Below are 18,873 nucleotides of genomic sequence, written 5' to 3'. Positions count from 1 at the left end.
GTTTTTCCAGGTTCCAGCACAATAGCAGTGTTCTTTCCTGGGACTCTGAATACTGCCTGTGGCAAGAAGAGCAAAAAGTCTATTAACAGACTATGTTAGTAGCATTCAGGAGTCATTCAAGTGCCAGTACCTAGTGAATAAATGGCATTGACTCCGCTCTGCCAACCATCTGTAGCGTTTTCTCAATCCTCACAGGGATCCAAAATTACCACAGTGTGGTGCCAGATCTTAAGCAAAACTCTGTAGCAAATTCAGTTCTTTGCAGGGAAGTGATGCACTTCTGGGTCATCGTGAGCAGTGGGTCCCTGCTCTGTCCTAGGCAGCCTACCACTTTGCAGAGCATGAGCAGTTTGGTGTTGCCATGCTGCCCAGAACTGCATCTGGGAATCAAACCTGATCCACCTAATGACAACCAGTGCATCCTTTTGGGTGGGCAAGGTCTGGCCTCCTCACCCCCAGAACAGCAAGTGACTGGTAGAAGGGACCTCAACACCTGCGTAGTAAGGTAGGGCACTCCTCTTGGTGGCATGGGAGGCTCTGACACCTTTATGTCCACCAGCCAGTTTGCAGGGAGAAAGCTCTGGCCCCTTGGATCCTGACCCTGCTGTCCACTTACCCTGTATTTCTCAAAGCACTGCAAGCACAGCCTTCCATACGTGCACACAATACATACTCCATCACATACAAACGGGGCAAAAGGAGGTAAAGGAATGAAGTATAATGTACCCCTGCAGTCTGCTAGCACCTCACAGACCTTAACTGTCACAGCCTTACAGTTCTACATAACTCTGTATGAGACTGAAATTTTCATTCCATTGGTTGGACTGAAAAATGTGAATTAAAAAATAAAACAATTTCTGGTCATGCCAAATCTGTTATTTGTTCTTGTTTTGAGTGTGTTATCAATCAGAAAAACACTCACATCTCCTAGGCATTTTGACTTGGGAGTAACATAATGAATGAAATGTTTTATTGTCTTTTCAAAAAATAAAAAATAAAAAAGTGTCTCACTTTAGAAAAACTGAATGTGTAAATGACTATAGAACAGCTATAAAAAGTTGTCTTTTAACTAAAGAAACAATTTGTTGCAGAGTTTCATTGAAATCATGTCAATTCTCTGTAAAAGCAAAAACTCTTTCCCAATTTTTATTTTTTTTTTTTTTGGCTGCAGCTTTACTGATATCTCAGTTTCACAGACTGCTCTGGGTCCCTCTGAAGCACTAGAGCTGCTGCTGGCAGAAGATGTTTTACCCAGTTCTGGTGTCTTTATCCCCAGGTAAAGGAAAGTAGGCAGAAGATGAGACACAAAGCAATAGATAGAGGAATAAAGCCCAGTTCTCCTGCCTGCCCTGGGACCCCCCTGTGTAGCTTACGGCTCTGTGACGGGCGAGACGGGCGAGGTATCTCCAGGAAGGAAGAAGAAGAGAAGGAGAAAGATGTTAAAGTTGCTGGGCAGTCCATCTTTCCCCATGGTGCAGAGCAGGATGTGGCGAGTAGAGCAGAAAAACAGATAACCCAGCCTGGTTCGGTGCCGCTTGTACTGCACCTCTGCTCTCTAAGTTAACCCCTTTATACTTTCCTCTGGAAACAGCCCGGGGGCTGGAAGAGATAAGGGCAGTGGGCCAGGGCCTGTCCGGAAATGGGAGAGGCTTGCAAGGAGGAGCTGAAACTAGCAGCTCTGAGCCCAGGCAGAAGGCCAGGTGCTGGGGGAAGAGGGAGGGGAGAGTGCCCAGCAGGCTGGAGCTGTCTCTTTGGGGCAGAGCAGCAGGCGATGGAGGAGGAAAGGTGATAGCTAGAGAAGAGAAGGGTTAACACCAGAGGGTAAGAGGAAGGCCTCCACTTCTGGCACGGCCCCCAGCTGGCCATGGCTCCGATCCTGGAGGCTCCTGGAGGAGAGATGATTTGCTTGGAACTGGGAGCAGAAGGTTGAGCAAGTGTTGAGGAAGCAAGAGTGGGTGTGCCAAACCCCCATTTACAAGCAGGACAAGCAGGCCAGTCCCACAGGATCTGAAAGCAGGGAGTGCAAACTGTGAAAACATTTCCCTTCCACCCACCCTGGTGGCTTGTGCTCTCCATTCCTGGTCCCACCACAGCTAATGCCAGGAAAAGGGGCCAGAGATCAACTGGACAATCAAATCTTCAGAGATAGTCTGACCTTCACCGTAGCACTGTCAGTAACATGATAGAAAGCTGCCAAAAGTTCAACCCAGTAACAGCATGTAACACATTAACCAGTCCCCCAGAGCAGCAGTTGCCCTCACGCAGCAGAACATACGTGGCCTGTGTCTTGCTTTGTCTATACTGGTTCTTGTTCCAGGTCAACTTATTGGGACAAATAAATCGAGTTATTGCTGTTTGGTGGAGTCCTTCCTGGTTTCACTATGTAACGCAGTGTGATGGATTGTGTTGTATCACAGAGGGAAATTTCTTTTTAACCATTATTTCTGCCACGGTTACTTTGGTCTGCAGCAGGAGGATCAATAGCTCTGGTAATTATTACCCTTGCAAGTGGCAGTAGAATATCTGTCCTATTCATAGTTATAAGCCAAGCTTCAAAGAGTAGACATCTATGTTAGAGGATGAGAACATAATTTGGAGAATAAAAAGGGTAACAGGATAAATCAGTTGTGTCTGTCCTTCCCCTCTCCTGCTATTATTGTAAGTTTGCTATGCTCAGGAAGTCTGGAGTTAAGAAATCCAAGCTCAGTGAGAGAACAAACATTCATTAGGGATCTCATTATGCCCTGCAGCAACCTCTATGGGAAGAAAAGAGGGCGGTAGTTCATGTCTAAGTTCCCTGGGGACTTCAGAAAGAAACGCAGCCCAAGCTTGTGCTCTGCCTTCTCCATCTGGTGCCTTAGGGTTGCTCTGCCTGCCCAAAAGAAACGTAACCCAGGAAAACTTCCCTCACCTGCAGAGAGGAGGATTTGTACTTGGGGTAGTAAAAGGAGATGACACTTTACATTGATTTAAACTGATTAAATACAAACCTTAGAGGAAAGAGGTGCAGGATTGCACACAGCAGGGGAAGCCAACACTATGCTTTTTAGCAAACAGTCTAACAGCTCACACTTACCAGAAACCAGGTCCCAATCTTTAGGACCTTGGTCCTAAGTGTGTTGTGTAGCCAAAAACTGAGAAATGTTTTCAGTCAATTGAGGGGAAAGGTTTTTAAAATCTTGAAAGTCCCAGTAGATACCAATGAGCATGCACAGATACCAAACCACCTCTTAAAATCTGCCCTCAAGCTGCTTGGTCTCCATCACATTCCCAATTGCAACTTTAGGGTCCACAAGTCTAATTCCAAGGGTTTCTGCATGGCCCATGTGATTCACCTTATAGGTGGTAGCATAAACAAGGCAGTGGAAATGAGCTTTCCCTCTCTCCTGTTGTTTCCATCAGCTGTAAGTATGACTGAGAAGGCCAACAGGCTTTCTAGAGTTTTTTGGCTGAATTTTAAGGGTTTATCTCTAAGGTCCCCAAGTAAACTCCTGAAAGGTGTTAGCCTGTTTATTAGGGGAATGTGTTTTAATGGTATCTTCCCTGCATTTCTTGCAGTAGATCTAAAGTTCTATTGTTTGGTGTAGCTGAAAGTGACAGGGAAGCTTCAATTAAGCAAAAACAGCAGTTAGTATCCTGTATCTGAAGCAAGAATCAAGCTGCATTCACTGATAACATCACAGAAGTGCCGATTGGAAGGGAGCTCTGGGAGTTGTCTAGACCATCCTTTCACTTAAAGCTGGATTGTTGCCAATGCTAGATCAGGTCTCCCATGACTTTGTTAAGCAAAATCTTATAAACCTCTAAGGATGGAGAATTTACCATTTATCAGTCATTCATTACTGCTTACAGTGTTCATACAAGAAGAACTTCCAACAAAATTAGTATGTATCGGTCAGTTATATAAACATGCTCTAGGCAGAAGATAAAAAGCTCTTGCAAAGATATTTGTTCAACTGCTTTTCATGGAAATAAATATACTTGCTTCAAATCCTTTCAGTATAGGGAAAATCTGAACCCAGAGAGGAGACTCTGGGTCTCCATCATTAAAACAGTAAAATCCCTAACTGAAAATCCCTTCCTTTCAAAGCATGGCCCACTTCTAAGGCAACCCGATCCATTTATTTATTTTACATTTCTTGAGCATCTATTTGGGATGAGAATGAGAGGCCATGTTTGAAGAGCTGATGCATAAAATAGTCTAGCATGCACTGCGCTGTAAAATCCTAGGAGAAGCAAAGCTGTTGCACTATTCATATGATAAACTAGGCAAGCTCAGAGTCATGCTTACCTCACGAATAGGCACTGTGATAATGTGAGTAGCTGTTTCTTCACTGGGTAAAGTAACTGTTAGGTTTCTTCCTGTAAATGCTACCAGCATTTTGACAATGCAGGCAAAGTCTCCAGCATTATTTCACAGGTCCTGACAACTTTCTGGGAGCTGGGGACAGTAACTTCTTTTGATAGCTGAATGGACGCTGGCACTTACAAAATCACTCACCCACAGTAACTCAGAGAATCTGGGGTGAAAACTCAAGGTTTTTAGCTTCTGCTCTGCTGCTTAAAACACTGATGTTTTCCTCCAGTTTCCCCAGGTCTGACCATTATAGATATGGTTACTGAAAAGCAGACCTACCCTTGCTGGGAACATTCCCAACTTAATCCCCTCTGCTCTGTGAACTCTGTATGAGTCTCAGCAGACATCCCCTTATCTGTCTATGCGAAGGTCTGTATTTTCATTTTAATTTGCCCTGAATTCTCCATGTGTTACACCCTCTATAAATGTCAAACTTCGAATACTCGGGGATACGCAATTGAGAGCATTCTGTATATGGCATTGCCAGGAATTTCCTGCTGTGTTGCAACTGGATTGCTCAAAACTGCATTAAACTGCTCCTTTCAACCAGGTGATGCAAGGACAATTAAAATTATTTTTAAAAAATACAATTGCAGAGGGGAAACAGCAATTTTCTTTTTGGAAACATCTTGTTTCTGTTTTGTCTGTGATTACACTGCTGTTTGTAATGCTTATTTACATGTGGCATAGCAGTAACAATCCCATTAACAATCACTGCCGAATTATTTGCAGTCCTCCTACTGAACATTTAATCTCACAGTTTCAGATGAAATCTCCAGTGCTTGGGTCAATTACTTTCTCTCTAGTCCTTCCCTGCCCTGCACCGTGCTGCCTGGTTCTTTGCTTTCATTATCTCTTAATTTCTACCACTCCTCCACACTTGTCTCCTCAGCCTCATCTCCCCAAACATGTCCTTTCCACCCGTCCACCTCCTGCTACCCAGAGTGCCCTCCTTGTCCTTACATTTAGCATGTAGTATGTAGCACGTTTCGATCTCTCCCAGACCAAACGCACAGCTCAAAACATCTACCACTAACCTGCTGCTTGCCAAGGTTTGCTACTTGGTATTTGGGAAATCCCCATGGAGACGCTCACATGCACACTGTGTCACTTACGCATAGTGAGGCAGATGTTCAGAACAGGCCACGGCTGCTACACGTGCTCCAGAGACCACTCAGACAGGCCAAGCAGTGTATGCCTACGCGTATGCACCAGACCTGTTGGACATGTACAGTCAAACTCACAGACCGTCAACAGCAGACATTTTGCTCACAACCCTGCCATCAGGCAGTCCAGTCTGAGTAACTGCTCTGACTGCAGTTAGACTATAAACTGCAATCCCAGGCCAAGGGATAAACTGGTAATAGTAAACTGAAATATGATATAAATATATGAAGAGAAATAGGATAAAGTGGAGATTAATAACATTTATCTTCCTTTGTTGAAACAAAATCTCTGGGTGAAAAAAGAATTTTTCAGTTGTGTGGTAATACAACCTACTGTCCCAGTGTTAATGTTTGCCGTGTTTTTGTGCTGTCCCATTCTTAGCCTGTCTGTTCTATGTCACCTGAAAACTTGTATTAGGGTTTTGTCCACTGCTTCCTCTCTCTGCAGTATAAATCTCCAGAGGTGGAAAAAGAAACATGTTCTTGGTTGATGCAATAATAACACACAATTAACTGCATTCCTTTGACTCCAAAAGTCTAGGCTCTTGATTAATTTGGTTGAAGTTGGCCTATAACACATGGTGTGCAGGTGGTTTCTTCCAAAAGAGAGAAGCAAAGACATGGATATACATTTGTATATTTGGTCCAGTACAGTACTGGATGTTTATTTTCACTGCTGGATTCACAGAAGTTGTAGTTTCCTTTCACCCTCCACTCTCCTGTTCATAACTCTGGGATGCAAAATGAGAGGTTGCACCGGAAGGAGTCTGTTTTATGCTACTGACCGTGAACAGCAGGTTCTGTTTTCCTCGTCCTGCTGGCACCATACAATGGAGATGCAGAGAATGGAAATGGAATCTGATGCTCAAGAATGAAGAAAAATGGCCAGCTTGCCTTCAGAGATCTGAGGACCCAGTTTCTACTGTTACAAAAAATGGTATTGAAAATAGTAAGAAAGGAGAGAGGATAAGTGCCAGGTCTCATCTGGTCCCAAACATCACTAAGCCAACAGATGTGGACTAGAAATGGATCTAGCACTGAGGATAACTCACCCTTAAGGGCAACAAACCTGTCCTCGCAAGGCATATTTGTTAGAGCAAGGAACAGACCTCAGTCTTGTGTGGAGCTTTGGTTCGCAGGACAATGATCCACTTGTACCAGTGATGAGACAGTTGTGAGATGAAAATGTATAAGGGATTTATCTAAGAGATTTCTCACAAATCCATGCAGCAGAAAATTCACAGCTGGAGGCCTGAAAGAGATCCCGTATGAGGACAGCACATTGTTGCACGGGGCTGTTAGACAGGACTCTGCAAAAGACATGGAACAAAAATGAGTCTGAGAGAAAATGCTGAGATTATCCCCAAGAGGCATGGAAGAAAAAGCTCTGATTTTGAAGGGTGGAGCACAGAGAAGGAAGTGACAAAACCCAACCTCCAATAATCAGCTATTAGAGAACAAAATGTACACCAAAAAAAGAAAACAGTCTTCCTTGGAGTTTACACATCTAAGTCATTTTACCATTGTGGAACCTAACTCAGAAGTGAACATAAACATGATGGCCTGCAACAACAGTGATGTCCATCAGCATGAGAACAGCAGTGCTGAGAGTTTCATGGAAATTTGATTACCTTCAAGAAGTTTGCAAGAACAGTAAACTGGATTTAAGGAAAGAACTAATCCAAGTGCTTAGTGTACTGACAGCATGATCTTGGGCAAACTTCCTTGCTGGAGAAGTGTTAGAGAATAACTCATTGTGTTGCTTGCTATAAAAAGGAAAGGGCAAGGCAAAGGCACTGGACCAAATCATAGTGTTTTGCCACATGCACAATGCTGAGTTTTGTATAAGTGAAGACTGTGCCAAAAATAAGTTTCTGACTTGGGTTGGCACAGCAAAGCAGCAAAGGAGTGGGTCCTTGAACCCATTTAATTGGCACCAGCAATTGGCAAAATGGGTGCAAGTTAGCCCAAAGCAGTAAGACAAGATGGACCGTCTGCTTTTTTGACTGAGCAACTGTGTAGGCAGTGCAGGTGAATCGCCCTTGGTCTGAGCAGATTGCAGGAAGTAGAAAAGGAGATAGTAATATTAGCCTTCCTTTTCATAAGTACATTACTTTACAAGGTGCAGGGCAGTAAAATTAGGGGTTTTTGAGTTCAGTGACATACAGGTAATGGTAAAATGTGCCCAGGAAGACAGTATCTAGTGCAGGAACTGTGGATATTCTGAAACACTGGGGAATCTGATTTAGCGCTGTTGTTTTTAAAACAGAATTAAACTCACTGGGTGCCATTGAGTATAGAGCCATCTTCCCAAATCCAGTCAGAGCCTGTGGTCTTGCTCAGTCCAATCCAGAAACATGCTGTTTGAATACTCTTGAACAGGTTCTAGAAATGGTGATGAATTATAAAGAGACTTATAAGAGTCAGCCTGAAAATGGAGGTAAGGATAAGTCAAGAGAACACACAGCAAAATACATCCTCTCACTTGACTGTTCCTTATGTGGTTCACAATACTGCTTCTTCACATCTGCTAAGATAGTCAGGCTGATCAGGGAGATCAGCCCTGAAGATCATGCCTGGAACAACAACTAAGTGTATACTCACAAGGAAGTAAGTGTGCTTTCACAGTTCAGGGCAATATATGTGAACCAAATGCACCACAGTCTTCTGGAGTATCCTACACAGAGCTTTATGTAGGAATGTATGCTACTAGTATTAACATTAATGCTCTCCCATATAGCTAGCTAGCTAGATAATGCAATGTATTAACAATTAAAGGTAAAATCTGGTCAGGGCAGGAAGTGCAGGCACCAACAGATCTGTGCGAAGAACTCAGAACTAAAGCTCATTACAATTTGATATGAACCTTCCTCCTACATGTTTTCAATGTTCATTTCCTTTTGCCTAACCTTTAACTCCTGTCTACTGTTAAAAGTTGAAGCCTGCAATAGAAACTCACCCCGAAGTAAACACCCCCCCCCCAAAAAAAAAAAAGGAGGGGGGGGAGAGGGGGAGAGAGAGAGAGAGAAAGAGAGAGAGAGGGGGGATTTTGTCTTCTCCACATTTGCAATAAAACCCAGCAAAAGCAACCTTTCAGTAGCACGGCTGGGCCCCATCCTTATCTCCTGCTGCCATAAAAAAGCTTCAGAGCAGACATTTTCATAGCCATTTTCAGACATTTCAGTAACAAAGCTGGCTTGCTAAAGTGCTAAAAATGCGCTTCCCTGGTAAAGGGCAGGGCGGGGGGGGGGGGGGGGGGGGGGGGAGGTGGGGGGCGTGGGAACAGTCACTTTGCAACATAGGGTAGCTATGATAGCTAGGAAAGTCTTACTTGTGTGGGGAAGTCTGCGGAGGGATAATGGATTATACTCAGGTGGTAGGGACAGTACTGAGAAAGCAACAGAGAGACTTTCTTCATGCACAGAAATGGGTAATTTGGGGAAGATGAGTGTTTCCCAAGGAGCCAAGATTTGCCTAAGAAAGTATGAGAGTCTGATACATATTCCCAGACCAGAAGACACCTAGCCTTGTAAGCCACTACAGAACACGTCACACAGTGCAGCTTTCATCCACAGACTGGAGGCTGTCCACGTTCATTGGACATGAGCTAGTAAGTCCTGGTTTGCACAGAACAAAATCAAGTACTTCTGCTCTACTTGTGCAGGTATGCTTCACTTCCGTAGTGGTTAGCTCTATCCATTTCTTTAGTAGATGCACCTGTTACCAGTGAGCACCTGATGGAAAATGAGCAGTAGAACAAGTGGTTTCTGATAACACCAGCACAACTGAGGTGTGTTTTTTTTGTTGTTGTTTTTTGTCAGAGAGAGGAAGTCAGCATTGAAAACAGACTGAGAAGGAAGTATCTGTACATGAACACAGGGAGTGGCAGGGGTGACTGAGCAGAAGAAGCTGGAGTGGTTGCAGGAACGAAAGGCATTGGTTTTACAAAAGACACTTTGAAAAAGAAGCATTTCTGAAGTGTAGTGATGTACTGGTTTGTAAGTAATGAGTGGAGATTGCACAGTGCCACAGTCTTTTCCTGTAATTATTCAAATTGGCCTTGTTGGGGCTAGGAGGGAGGTGGAGCAGGGCAGTGGAAAAGGCAGTCTCCCAACTTCCCTCCTAGGATGATTCTGAGTAGCTGACAGCGACCCTCACTTCTCCTTTCCCCGCTCTGCTTCTTGGCTTGCTGGGAGCTTATTAGGTATATACTGAAACCACAACAGCACTGCAACATTATAGTGCAAATATTATAGTTTAAAGGCTTGCTGGCCTTTAAACCAAAATATTGCCAGAGTGACAGCACTGCCTGGATGTTAATCACTGAGATATCTGCAAGGAAATGGAAGGTCCTCAAAGAATACAAAAAACATTACCATTTCACTGGTATCGCTGATCACCAGGAGATGAGCTCCCTGTGCCCAGCAGGATTCCTGGCTGGAACGCCAATCCTTCTTCTCCTTGGAGAAGGAGTAGCAGCTCCCTCTGTAGGCTATCCAATGCTCAGGGCAGTGTGGGTAGGAGTCATCTGCAAAAGAATTAAAACACCGGTCTTTCTCTACCATTAATCAACAAACAGAAAGGCTCTTGCAAGCAAGGGCCTACTGAAAAGCAACTCTCCTGGATAAAAGCAATGCAGAAATCACAAATCAGAATAAATGTCTAAAAACAAGAACACAGAAGTTCAAACCCTCTGTGCATTTTCCATGTGCGTGTGTCCCATGCACTCTAATGCTGGTGTAACTCTTCCACCCCGTGGTTTTCCCCTGAGCTACTCAGCTACCTCAGAACCAAAACTGGTTATCTGAAAGGAAAATACACTCTGGGTGTGCAAAACATAAGGGAAAAAAATGCCGTCATTCTGTGGGCACAATGTGATTTTGTCACACATCAGGTGAATGGATTTTATGAGGCAAACAGTCGACTCTCCTACATGGTTTAGCACCTTTTGTGTGCATGCAAATGTGTTACACATCTTATGTATTGCTTTACAGTTTACCATCCTAAATATAGCAGACAAGTCTACAAAAAAACACTCAGTATGTTTCCTTGTTCTTTGCCACAGTGTCTGAGATGGGTTGCCTAGGGCCTGCATAAGGCATGTATTCTTCAGAATATTCTCAATAAGCAATAGGTACATAAAGGTGGTAGAAACACAGAACAGCTTCTGGTTTAACCTCATATAATATAATGGAGTTCAGGATCTGATCTCCTGTGCTTAGATGAGTCTCCAGTCCTTCGCTCTTGGTTGCTCACCACCAGCACCCCTTTGCGCACTTACTCATCTTCCAAATCAAAGCAATCGCTAGGGAGACGCTCAGTATCCCAAAGCCTATAGCCAAGCCCGGCACAACCACTGACCTCAGACAGGGAGCTGTAAAAGAGAAAAGAAGAACCACAATGAACAGGACCCACACAAAAATTGATGGTGTTTTGGGATAGTTTGCTTGTGTCCTGGGCATTTCCGTAAGAAACTGCACTATTTAGAGCATCCCTGTCCCAACACATAGGTACAACAGAGGGGTTTGATATGTTTAATATGGTTTGATGCATTGCATATCATCACCACAAAAGAAAGAGCAGGGATGTACTACAAAACTCCTCCACCCGTCATTTAGTAATACACCCATGCTCTGTCTCTCCAGGAGTGAGTGTCTACACTCTGTACATTGCTGCCAGGGCCCTAAGAGCACTAAAAGGCCTCTGGGGCCTCCTCCCACCAATGCCCATCAGCCCAGGAGCCCTATTTCAGCTCAGCCTGGGGCCACTGGTCCCTGCCTGAGCTTCTCGGGAGGTCTCCACAGAGCCTACTGACCCAGACTCTGGCCTGAAGACCAAATTCCCAGGCAAGCCTCTCACCTGTCTCATCTTCAGAGATTTTTCTGATGACCTGGACAGCGGAGTCTGGCTGCACTCCCACCACCGTCTCCCCCGGTGGAAATGGTGTGGCAGGCTGGGCCGGGCACCTTACGGGGCTCTGTTCCCAGTCCACAGGAGCTGTGGTGTGGTGCGTGATGCCAGGAGAGGAAGCACCTGGCCCAAGCCAGCAGGTGAGTGGCACCTCATGCTGGCAGAAGACTATGAGTCACCAAGGGTCACCTCCAGCAAACACGCTCCTGCCTCAGTGTTGAAGTTCGAGGCGGAAACACAGAGCTGTACAGCCACGTCTACCTTGTTCCCACTTATGTGCAAACAACAAGGCCTTTCTCACAGCTGTCTCAGCAAAAGTGACAAGTTTAACCTCAGCATCCTGTTCACAAGCTTAGACACACAGTTGTGTTACGCCATCCCAGGACACTCCCAAGTCAATCCTACACTCTCGCGCACATCTCTCTCTGTGGGGCAGCAGGATGGGAGGACCAGCCTCAAAGACCTCTATGCCTCTCCACATTTTCATTGCCACCATCCATTGCTCACCCACTGTCACTGGCAGAGGGTGACTACTTAGTGAAGCCTCCGCCCTAGTCTACAACAACTTCCCTTCAAAGGGTGGGGAAGGATTTCAGTCTAGAGGACTGAGAGAGATCTGTTTGTGTATAGAAAGCACAGGTAACTTCCAGTCTACACCTTGATTTCCTACTGTCATGTTCTAGCATTGTGCTTGCCCCAAGAGATATTCTCTTAAGCCATTTGAAATCTCAGCACTAAAATCTAATCTCCCAGGTTGAGGAGAGGCCTGTACTTAATACCACGGCAGAGCTGCAGGTGGGAATTGATTTGCTTTTTTTATTAAATTCAATCTGATAGCTGTATAAACAACAAGAAGTTCTAAGAAGCACTAAATAGGCAGCTAATAGTTGCTGATGTTGAGGAATACAAGATTTTTCCTGTGCTTCTCTCTTAAGATTATATACTGCAACCTTTTCTAGTCGAATTCGAATCTTCTACGCAAACCCAGTTGCAAAGTCCCCAGCGAAGCTCATGAAATCTCAGGTGCTTGGTTGTGTCACACAATCCAAAGAAACATATTTTTGCTCCTAAAAGATTCTAGTAGTCTAAGGAATAAGATGGAGGAAAGAGAAGGCCAAAGACATTACCACAGCAAGCACATCAGAGACTTGGTTGAAGAAGGGCTGGGAGTAGGATGTGTTAACAATGGGATACAAAATATAAAGAGAAGACAGAGGAGGCTGTTCTCCATTCAAGTAAAATTAAAGTTAATGTTAATAAATCAACTACATTAATGGGGTAACAGTAACAGGAACCCCACAGATCAGGCAAATACTACTAAATAAATAGGGTGAAAATGGTACTACACATTGCCAGACAAGGATGGTGATAGCATTCATGAATTTTAAAAAAAAAAAAAATCAGAGCAACAGTTAAGGAAGCACAGTGACAATGACAGGCATCGATTTCATATTAAATCCTATAAAGTCATGTTAAATTAAACAAATGTCAGAGAATGGCACAGAGACAAAATGTTTTGTCACCATCAATAACTGCCTCACAGAGTGGCAAGCTGGGAGACGCTCAAAAATAGAAGCAGCTTGTGACTGCCCTGAGCTGTGTACAGGCCATGGCTTACCATGGATCCATCCAGCAGCTTCTTTGTCACAGTGACCATAAATGCACCAAGATTCAACAGGAGAGGAGGGAGAACACTATGGTATAACAATTTCAAAATAGGAAACTACAGGCAAATGAGGTGTTTTGTCAGAAAAATTAAAAGGCACAGCTAAAAGAACAAAATACTGGTTCTTTAGGGGAGACTTCAGTAGGAGAGACTTGTTATAGGATCCCTTGGTGGAGGCTGAAAACAAACACATATCATATCACATATCCAAAATACTGTAGAAAACACAAAGAAAGCCAGTGCTAAAACAGAAGGGGAAGGGACTTCAATGAAAAAGAAGAATACCTGGTTTCAGCATGGAAAGTCCAAATAAAGAAAACAGACAAGACTGTAAACTCCGGCAGATCAATGCGAAACTTCAGGAAGGCAAAGAGATTGTTGTAGGGACCTATCACTACATATTTAGTTTGCTACTAAACCCCTGTTGTCTATTAGCCATTCTCAGGAAAATATTGCCTGTCATGATGGACCATTCCTGTGTTCTGTCCTCAAATCTGTTGGTGTCCTGCTTCTATTAATTTATTTTAGTCTTAGAGATGTTTTTAGACTCACTGTTTTTAAAACCTGTTTCTGTTTTATCGCAGTATCTTTAGGCCTGTGGTTTTAGCTAAAATAAGTTTCCAGGGTAACCAAGGAGAGTATGAGGGAGTTTGTTCTAAGCATCATCCTTCTGGTAAAGAGATCTTTCCTACGGCAAAGGTTCTGTAGCATTTCTTGAAGCTAGTCAGTCTGGAACAGTTGGAATAGATCATCTTTGAAGGTCCCTTCCAATTGAACTATTCTATTCTATTTTTCATTACATGGACTTGCAGGATCTTCTAACTGCTTCACTTGTAGTTAAAAAAAAAAAAAAAAGTATTTATTTTAAAATCAATATTAAAGAAAAAATGTCTTTTCACTTACAAAATACAGAATGTCTATCAACTTTGCATATGGGAGGACAATGGGAGAACTGAAAAACTTGAATTCAGTCCTGTTCTCTCTGCCTGCTCTCTATTCCTCTTCTAAGGTCATCTTTGTACTTCTGGTGACATAGTTTTTATCAGTCAGTCAAATAATCAAATTAATTCTCAAGAGAATGGAGTCAGCCTAAGGTTAAGGTGTAAGGTGGAGCTTCTCTGCAGATCGCAGAAGCACAGAATGGTTGAGGTTGGAAGAGATCTCTGGAGTTCATAGGGTCCAACACTCCCACTCAAGCAGGGACAGCTATAGTAGGCTGCCCAGGACCATGTCCAGACAGCTTTTGAAGATCTCCCAAGGACAGAGACTCCACGACCACTCTGGGCAAGTTCACAGCCAAAAACTAAGCAAAATAGGATAAATATCTGTTGAAACATAATTATTTGTTCAGAGACCACATGCTTGGAGAAACTGAGAATTTTCACTTCTGTTTTCCTTCCTCTGTTGCCTCTCAAGGAAGACATCTGCATCCTCCAAATCACTGTTTCTGATTTTAGGGGAAACTGCTCTCAGGACAAAGCTATTGGGATGACAGTCTGTGAAACAGTTAATTCTTAAATGTCAGCAGTAGGCATATGAGCTGGTGCCTACTGGCAATGAATAGAGCAGTTCATCCTCTATTGTTTCAAACCAACTGCAGCAAAAATAAACTGACTTGATTCAGCAAATCAGCATCAAAACAAAATCCCAGGGCACTTCCACGACCAGAGCCAGTTAGTTCACTTGAGATTTTAAAACAAAAAGTTATGCCATTAAATAATTTTCAGAGAGGAAAAAAAAAAAAAAGAAAGTGAAAGGGGCAAGTCATACTGAAGCATTCAAGCTGAATTTGAGCCTCCCTTGAATTGTAATGATCAACCCAGGGAAATGGAATAACATTTTTCATAAATAAGGACATTTACTGCTTGCAGAAAGGTGTTCCTGCAGTCCCCCTTTTTTAAAACAGGTTCAAGAGTTTGTGCTTGATCCTCAACCACTGGAAATACCACATGAAGCTTTTGTAGAAGAGGAAGAGAGAAGTACCTGAGATGAGTTTGAAAAGTGGAACATCCAGACATATTTACACGTGGCTGTCTGGTGAACTGGGGAAGAGGTTCCTTGAGGGAAGGGAGAGGTTGCCTGATGCATATTTAATGTAAATATACAACGCTATAGCTTTCTAGAATAAAAAACACCCAGTTAGGTCTATGAGAGCTCTGAAGAGACGAGTGTGATACACTGCATTCATCTGCAAGGAATGCGACCTACTATTTTTAGGTTTGGGAGTCCAGATTCAGTTCAAAAACTGAAAGTTGTTAGCATTTTAAAATTCATGCCTTCTAGGACAATCTGAGGAATGTCATTGTGTTGTCCCAGATACATCCCCTCAGCTCCTGCCTATGTCAGTATGGGAGCAATGTGACTATGTGGTGCCAGAGAGGAGGTTGTAAGAAATGAGGGTACAGAGCTGGTTACTTGCTGTTACTACAAGCAAGTCACATAGGGTAACCACTGTTTTAAGTGACTGGTGGACTGGTATTTTGGTAGTGTGAAATATTTCAGGCTCTCTGGCAGCCAGAGAGGACAGATCTAGAGTAACTACCATTTTCGGGGAGTCTATGTGAGCCAATACCGTTTGGTTGGCCAGAAGACTGATCTGTGCACCTGTGATACACCTCTGACACTGGGTCACAGAGGTGACTTAGTAGCAAGGATTTGCATTTAAAAATGGAGATTAAAAACCTGAGAGCACATCTCCCAAAAGTGATGGGGGCAGGAAGAGAGAGATGTAGAGAGAGCTGAAAATAAAGCTCTTCTAAAGAAAGTTACTTAAACTTCTCTCCTTAGGAACTCCTTGCATGCAGAAGACAGCTGGAAAATAACCAAATATTATGCATAGAATATCTGTTCAAAGATCAGCTTTTTCAGGCCTTCTGGTTTTAGCTTAAAAATATAAGGATACATAAAGCAATTTGGACAGGAGGAATATTAAAAGGAAAACTGCAAACATCTCACCACAGCATCCTAGAATTCCCACCTCCGACAGGATAGGAGTGAACACAAATAGTGGGGAATGAAAGGATGTCCCTGTGTTTTCCAATGCATCAGAAAATGTGTTTTCTAATGAAAGCACACGCAAAATTGAGATTGCCTTCCAAGCAGGTGGAGTGCAACTACCAGATGTGAACTTGGGAGTGGGTTCTCTGCTGACTTTGTTTCTAGAAGGAAGCAAATGACGAGGCAGTAGTAACAACTGCAGATATATACAGTTACTCTGAGCATGGCATAGAAATCCTATCCCAAATATCCTCCTTTGCTGCAATAGCTCTGAAAAAAGATAAGGTCAACCAGTAGTGTTGCAGCCAATACAGCACGACTCACCTATATACACAGGCATTTAGTTTAAAAGCAATCAGCTTATGGGAAGGAGACGTTTATAAAAAATGACTACCAATGCAAAATTTCACTTTTCTAAGGTGAGATTTCTCAACTAAATGGCCAGAGAAATTGCTCAGTACGACATTTGCGAGGGCTAAACGGAGAGAATGGAGCAGAAGCGAGAGCAGAAGCGAGGAAAGAGAAACTTAAGTACTAAGAAAATCTTTCTGATAGTAAACTGCCCTGCAGGACTGTCTCTGGGGGAAAGCTGAAAATTTGATCAGTGGGAAGTATGTAAAACTAGAACAGAGAAAACATAGGAAAAAAATTATGACAAGAATCCTGCAGAGACCCATTGGAGAGGGTCTGGATGATCTCATATGCCTCTTCTGTCTCTGATCTCTGATTAGCATACACCCATAATTTATCTGTACTCACATCTCGTTTGCTATTCAAAGAACTGTTGCTGACAGTCTCTTATTGCTGACAAGCAGACAACTTGAAAAGTACAAATTTCTTTCAGAGAAAGGGGTGTCTGGGTTGAACGTCCGGTAATAGACACTGTAAGGGGTCTGATGGAGGGAGGAAGGGGAACAACACATTGGCTTTTATCACTGTGAAATACTCAGGTAATATTAAAATCAGAACAACAGTACCACGAGCTGGTACTCAAAATCAGTGAGTAGCTCACTGATTTATTAGATCCTGCTTTTGCTAGAAGTAAAATCCTTTGCTGACCTACCTCATCGAGCTTCCTTACCTCTCCTTTCCTGTGCAGCTTTGTCTCTTGGAGGAGTTGCAGAGAATTTGACAGAAGTATAGATTATTTCCTCACTTGTTTCTGTTGCAGAAGTATCTGATCTGCTTCCCTCCATGCCAAAGCAAAGAGTGCATATGACAAGATGTGTTTCGAACAGGCTGCTGACTGCTAGGGTTCAACGCCCGTGAAACAGGAAACTTGAGGCTACATTCAGAAGACAAAAAATGTGAAGTTGCAAAGCTGTGCAAAATAACCAAATTTACACCAGAATGGTGAGCGTTGTAAATGCAAGACATTTCATTTCCTACCCTCCTGAGGGATGTCTTAAGAGCAGCGTTGAGTGGAAGAGGTGATTAATCACAAAGTTCATGAGTTTTGAAGTGTTGCCAATGAAAGGCTTTGATTGCACTGTGGTAATAATTGTGAGAAAGTGTGCAGGTCTGAAGAGTTCCCTCTCAGGACAGAAGCAGGTGGATAGGGACAGTACAAGGTTAAAAATACCAGTGGGATAAACAATGGCTACAGCTAGCTGGCAGCCCAGCTGCTGTTGAAAGGGAAGTAAAAGTGCACAGCACATGTTTGTTTGAGAATGAAGCCTTATGAGTTTCGAACATTTTGACAAGGAACTCATTTCTATAATCAACACCCAGGGCAAATGTGCTTGAGAAACAGGCTGGCATTGAGAGCTGACATCCTTCAAGACCCTCAACAGTTAACATCTCAACAGCATTAGTACAAGAGAGAAATGAAGCTAGAGAAATGAAGACCATTAAAATGACTAAAGAGCATCTCACACATGAGGAAAGGCTGACAGAGCTGGGACTGAGCACCCTGGTAAAAAAAAAGGCTCAGAGGGATCTCATCAATGTATAAAATGTAAAATACCTGAAGGAAGGGTGCAGAGAGGACAGAGACAGGCTCTTTTCAGTGGTGACAAGGGGCAATGGACACAAACTGAAACACAGGAGGTTCCTCTGAACATCAGGAAACACTTCCTTACCATGAGGGTAATGGAGCACTGGCACAGCTTGCCCAGAGAGGTTATGGAGTCTTCCCCTTTGGAGATGGTCAAAAACAGCTCAGACATGGTCCTGAGCAACCTGCTGTGGGTGGCCCTGCTTGAGCAAAATGGGGTCGGACCAAATGATCTCCAGAGGTCGCTTTCAACCTAATCCATTCTGTGATTCTGTGATCAGAGATAAAAGGAAAGGAAGGTCCTCTTATGAAATACTGAAGATTGACCATTGGTGAGAATGGTGGGGAGTACTGATGCTTCTAGCAAGTTGAGAAACCTCTTATTTGCATGGCTGGCTGGCTTTTCTCTTGATCCAGATGAACCCCTCCACTTCATACTCAGACTGGGGATGTTTTCCAGGCTTGGGATGTACACCTTCCTCACTGGTACAGTTCATTTACAAGAACTGCCCAGGCAGTGACAACGAAGGGCTTTCCCATGGTTTTCAGTTCTAGGGCAGGAATGTTTGCTCCTCATCCTAGTGACATGCTGTAAATTTGAGAAGTGGTTGTTGGGGAAGACGCTTAATTTGATACAGAGCGCTGTGGACTATTTGTGAGAAAGCACATGGTTGGGAAGGTACAAACTGGCTATTTCTGCAAATCTCTCCATCACACACTTCCCTCTAAGGATGGCAGATTGCACCCATGCGATTCCTTCCAATAATGGGTTTCCGCATCG

At 43.4% G+C, this 18,873-nt stretch overlaps 2 protein-coding genes across 4 annotated transcripts in view; both read right to left on the bottom strand.

Annotated features, from left to right (window-relative positions):
* Positions 1-1,627, bottom strand: part of A2M (alpha-2-macroglobulin) — a 28,229-nt gene extending 26,602 nt beyond the window's left edge. For both annotated transcript variants that reach the window (XM_083822117.1, XM_083822118.1), the window contains exon 1: positions 1,374-1,627. In XM_083822117.1, the coding sequence (XP_083678243.1) occupies positions 1,374-1,471 (98 nt within the window). In that variant the 5' untranslated portion in view covers positions 1,472-1,627. The remainder of the gene's footprint in view (positions 1-1,373) is intronic.
* Positions 1,628-5,597: 3,970 nt separating this feature from the next.
* LOC310893478 (killer cell lectin-like receptor subfamily G member 1) lies at positions 5,598-17,864 on the bottom strand. Of its 2 annotated transcripts, XM_083822551.1 has the most exons (6): positions 17,486-17,855; positions 17,178-17,381; positions 10,805-10,897; positions 9,900-10,051; positions 7,805-7,908; positions 5,600-6,833 (listed from the first exon to the last, which is right to left on the bottom strand). In XM_083822551.1, exons 2-6 carry the CDS (start codon positions 17,290-17,292, stop codon positions 6,722-6,724), a joined length of 576 nt encoding a protein of 191 aa, XP_083678677.1. In that variant the 5' UTR covers positions 17,293-17,381; positions 17,486-17,855; the 3' UTR covers positions 5,600-6,721. The 2 variants fall into 2 exon arrangements, with proteins under 2 accessions (XP_083678678.1, XP_083678677.1); XM_083822552.1 differs by lacking the exon at positions 10,805-10,897 and having other exon boundaries at positions 5,598-6,833; positions 17,486-17,864.
* Between the last annotated feature and the right edge of the window lie 1,009 nt (positions 17,865-18,873).

Source organism: Anser anser (genome assembly GCF_964211835.1).
Source record: "Anser anser genome assembly, chromosome: 1".
Lineage (NCBI taxonomy): Eukaryota > Metazoa > Chordata > Aves > Anseriformes > Anatidae > Anser > Anser anser.
Note: the sequence above shows the minus strand (reverse complement) of the source record. Positions and strands in the feature narration are given on the sequence as shown.

Excerpts from the sequence above, each read along its gene's own strand:
- LOC310893478 (XM_083822551.1), bottom strand. The coding sequence starts at position 17,292 with ATGGAGGGAAGCAGATCAGATACTTCTGCAACAGAAACAAGTGAGGAA. Across the intron at positions 10,898-17,177 it reads AGCTGCACAGGAAAGGAGAG|CTCCCTGTCTGAGGTCAGTG; the intron begins GTAAGGAAGCTC and ends TCTCTTTTACAG. Across the intron at positions 7,909-9,899 it reads TCAGCGATACCAGTGAAATG|AACCTGTTCAAGAGTATTCA; the intron begins GTAATGTTTTTT and ends CACCATTTCTAG.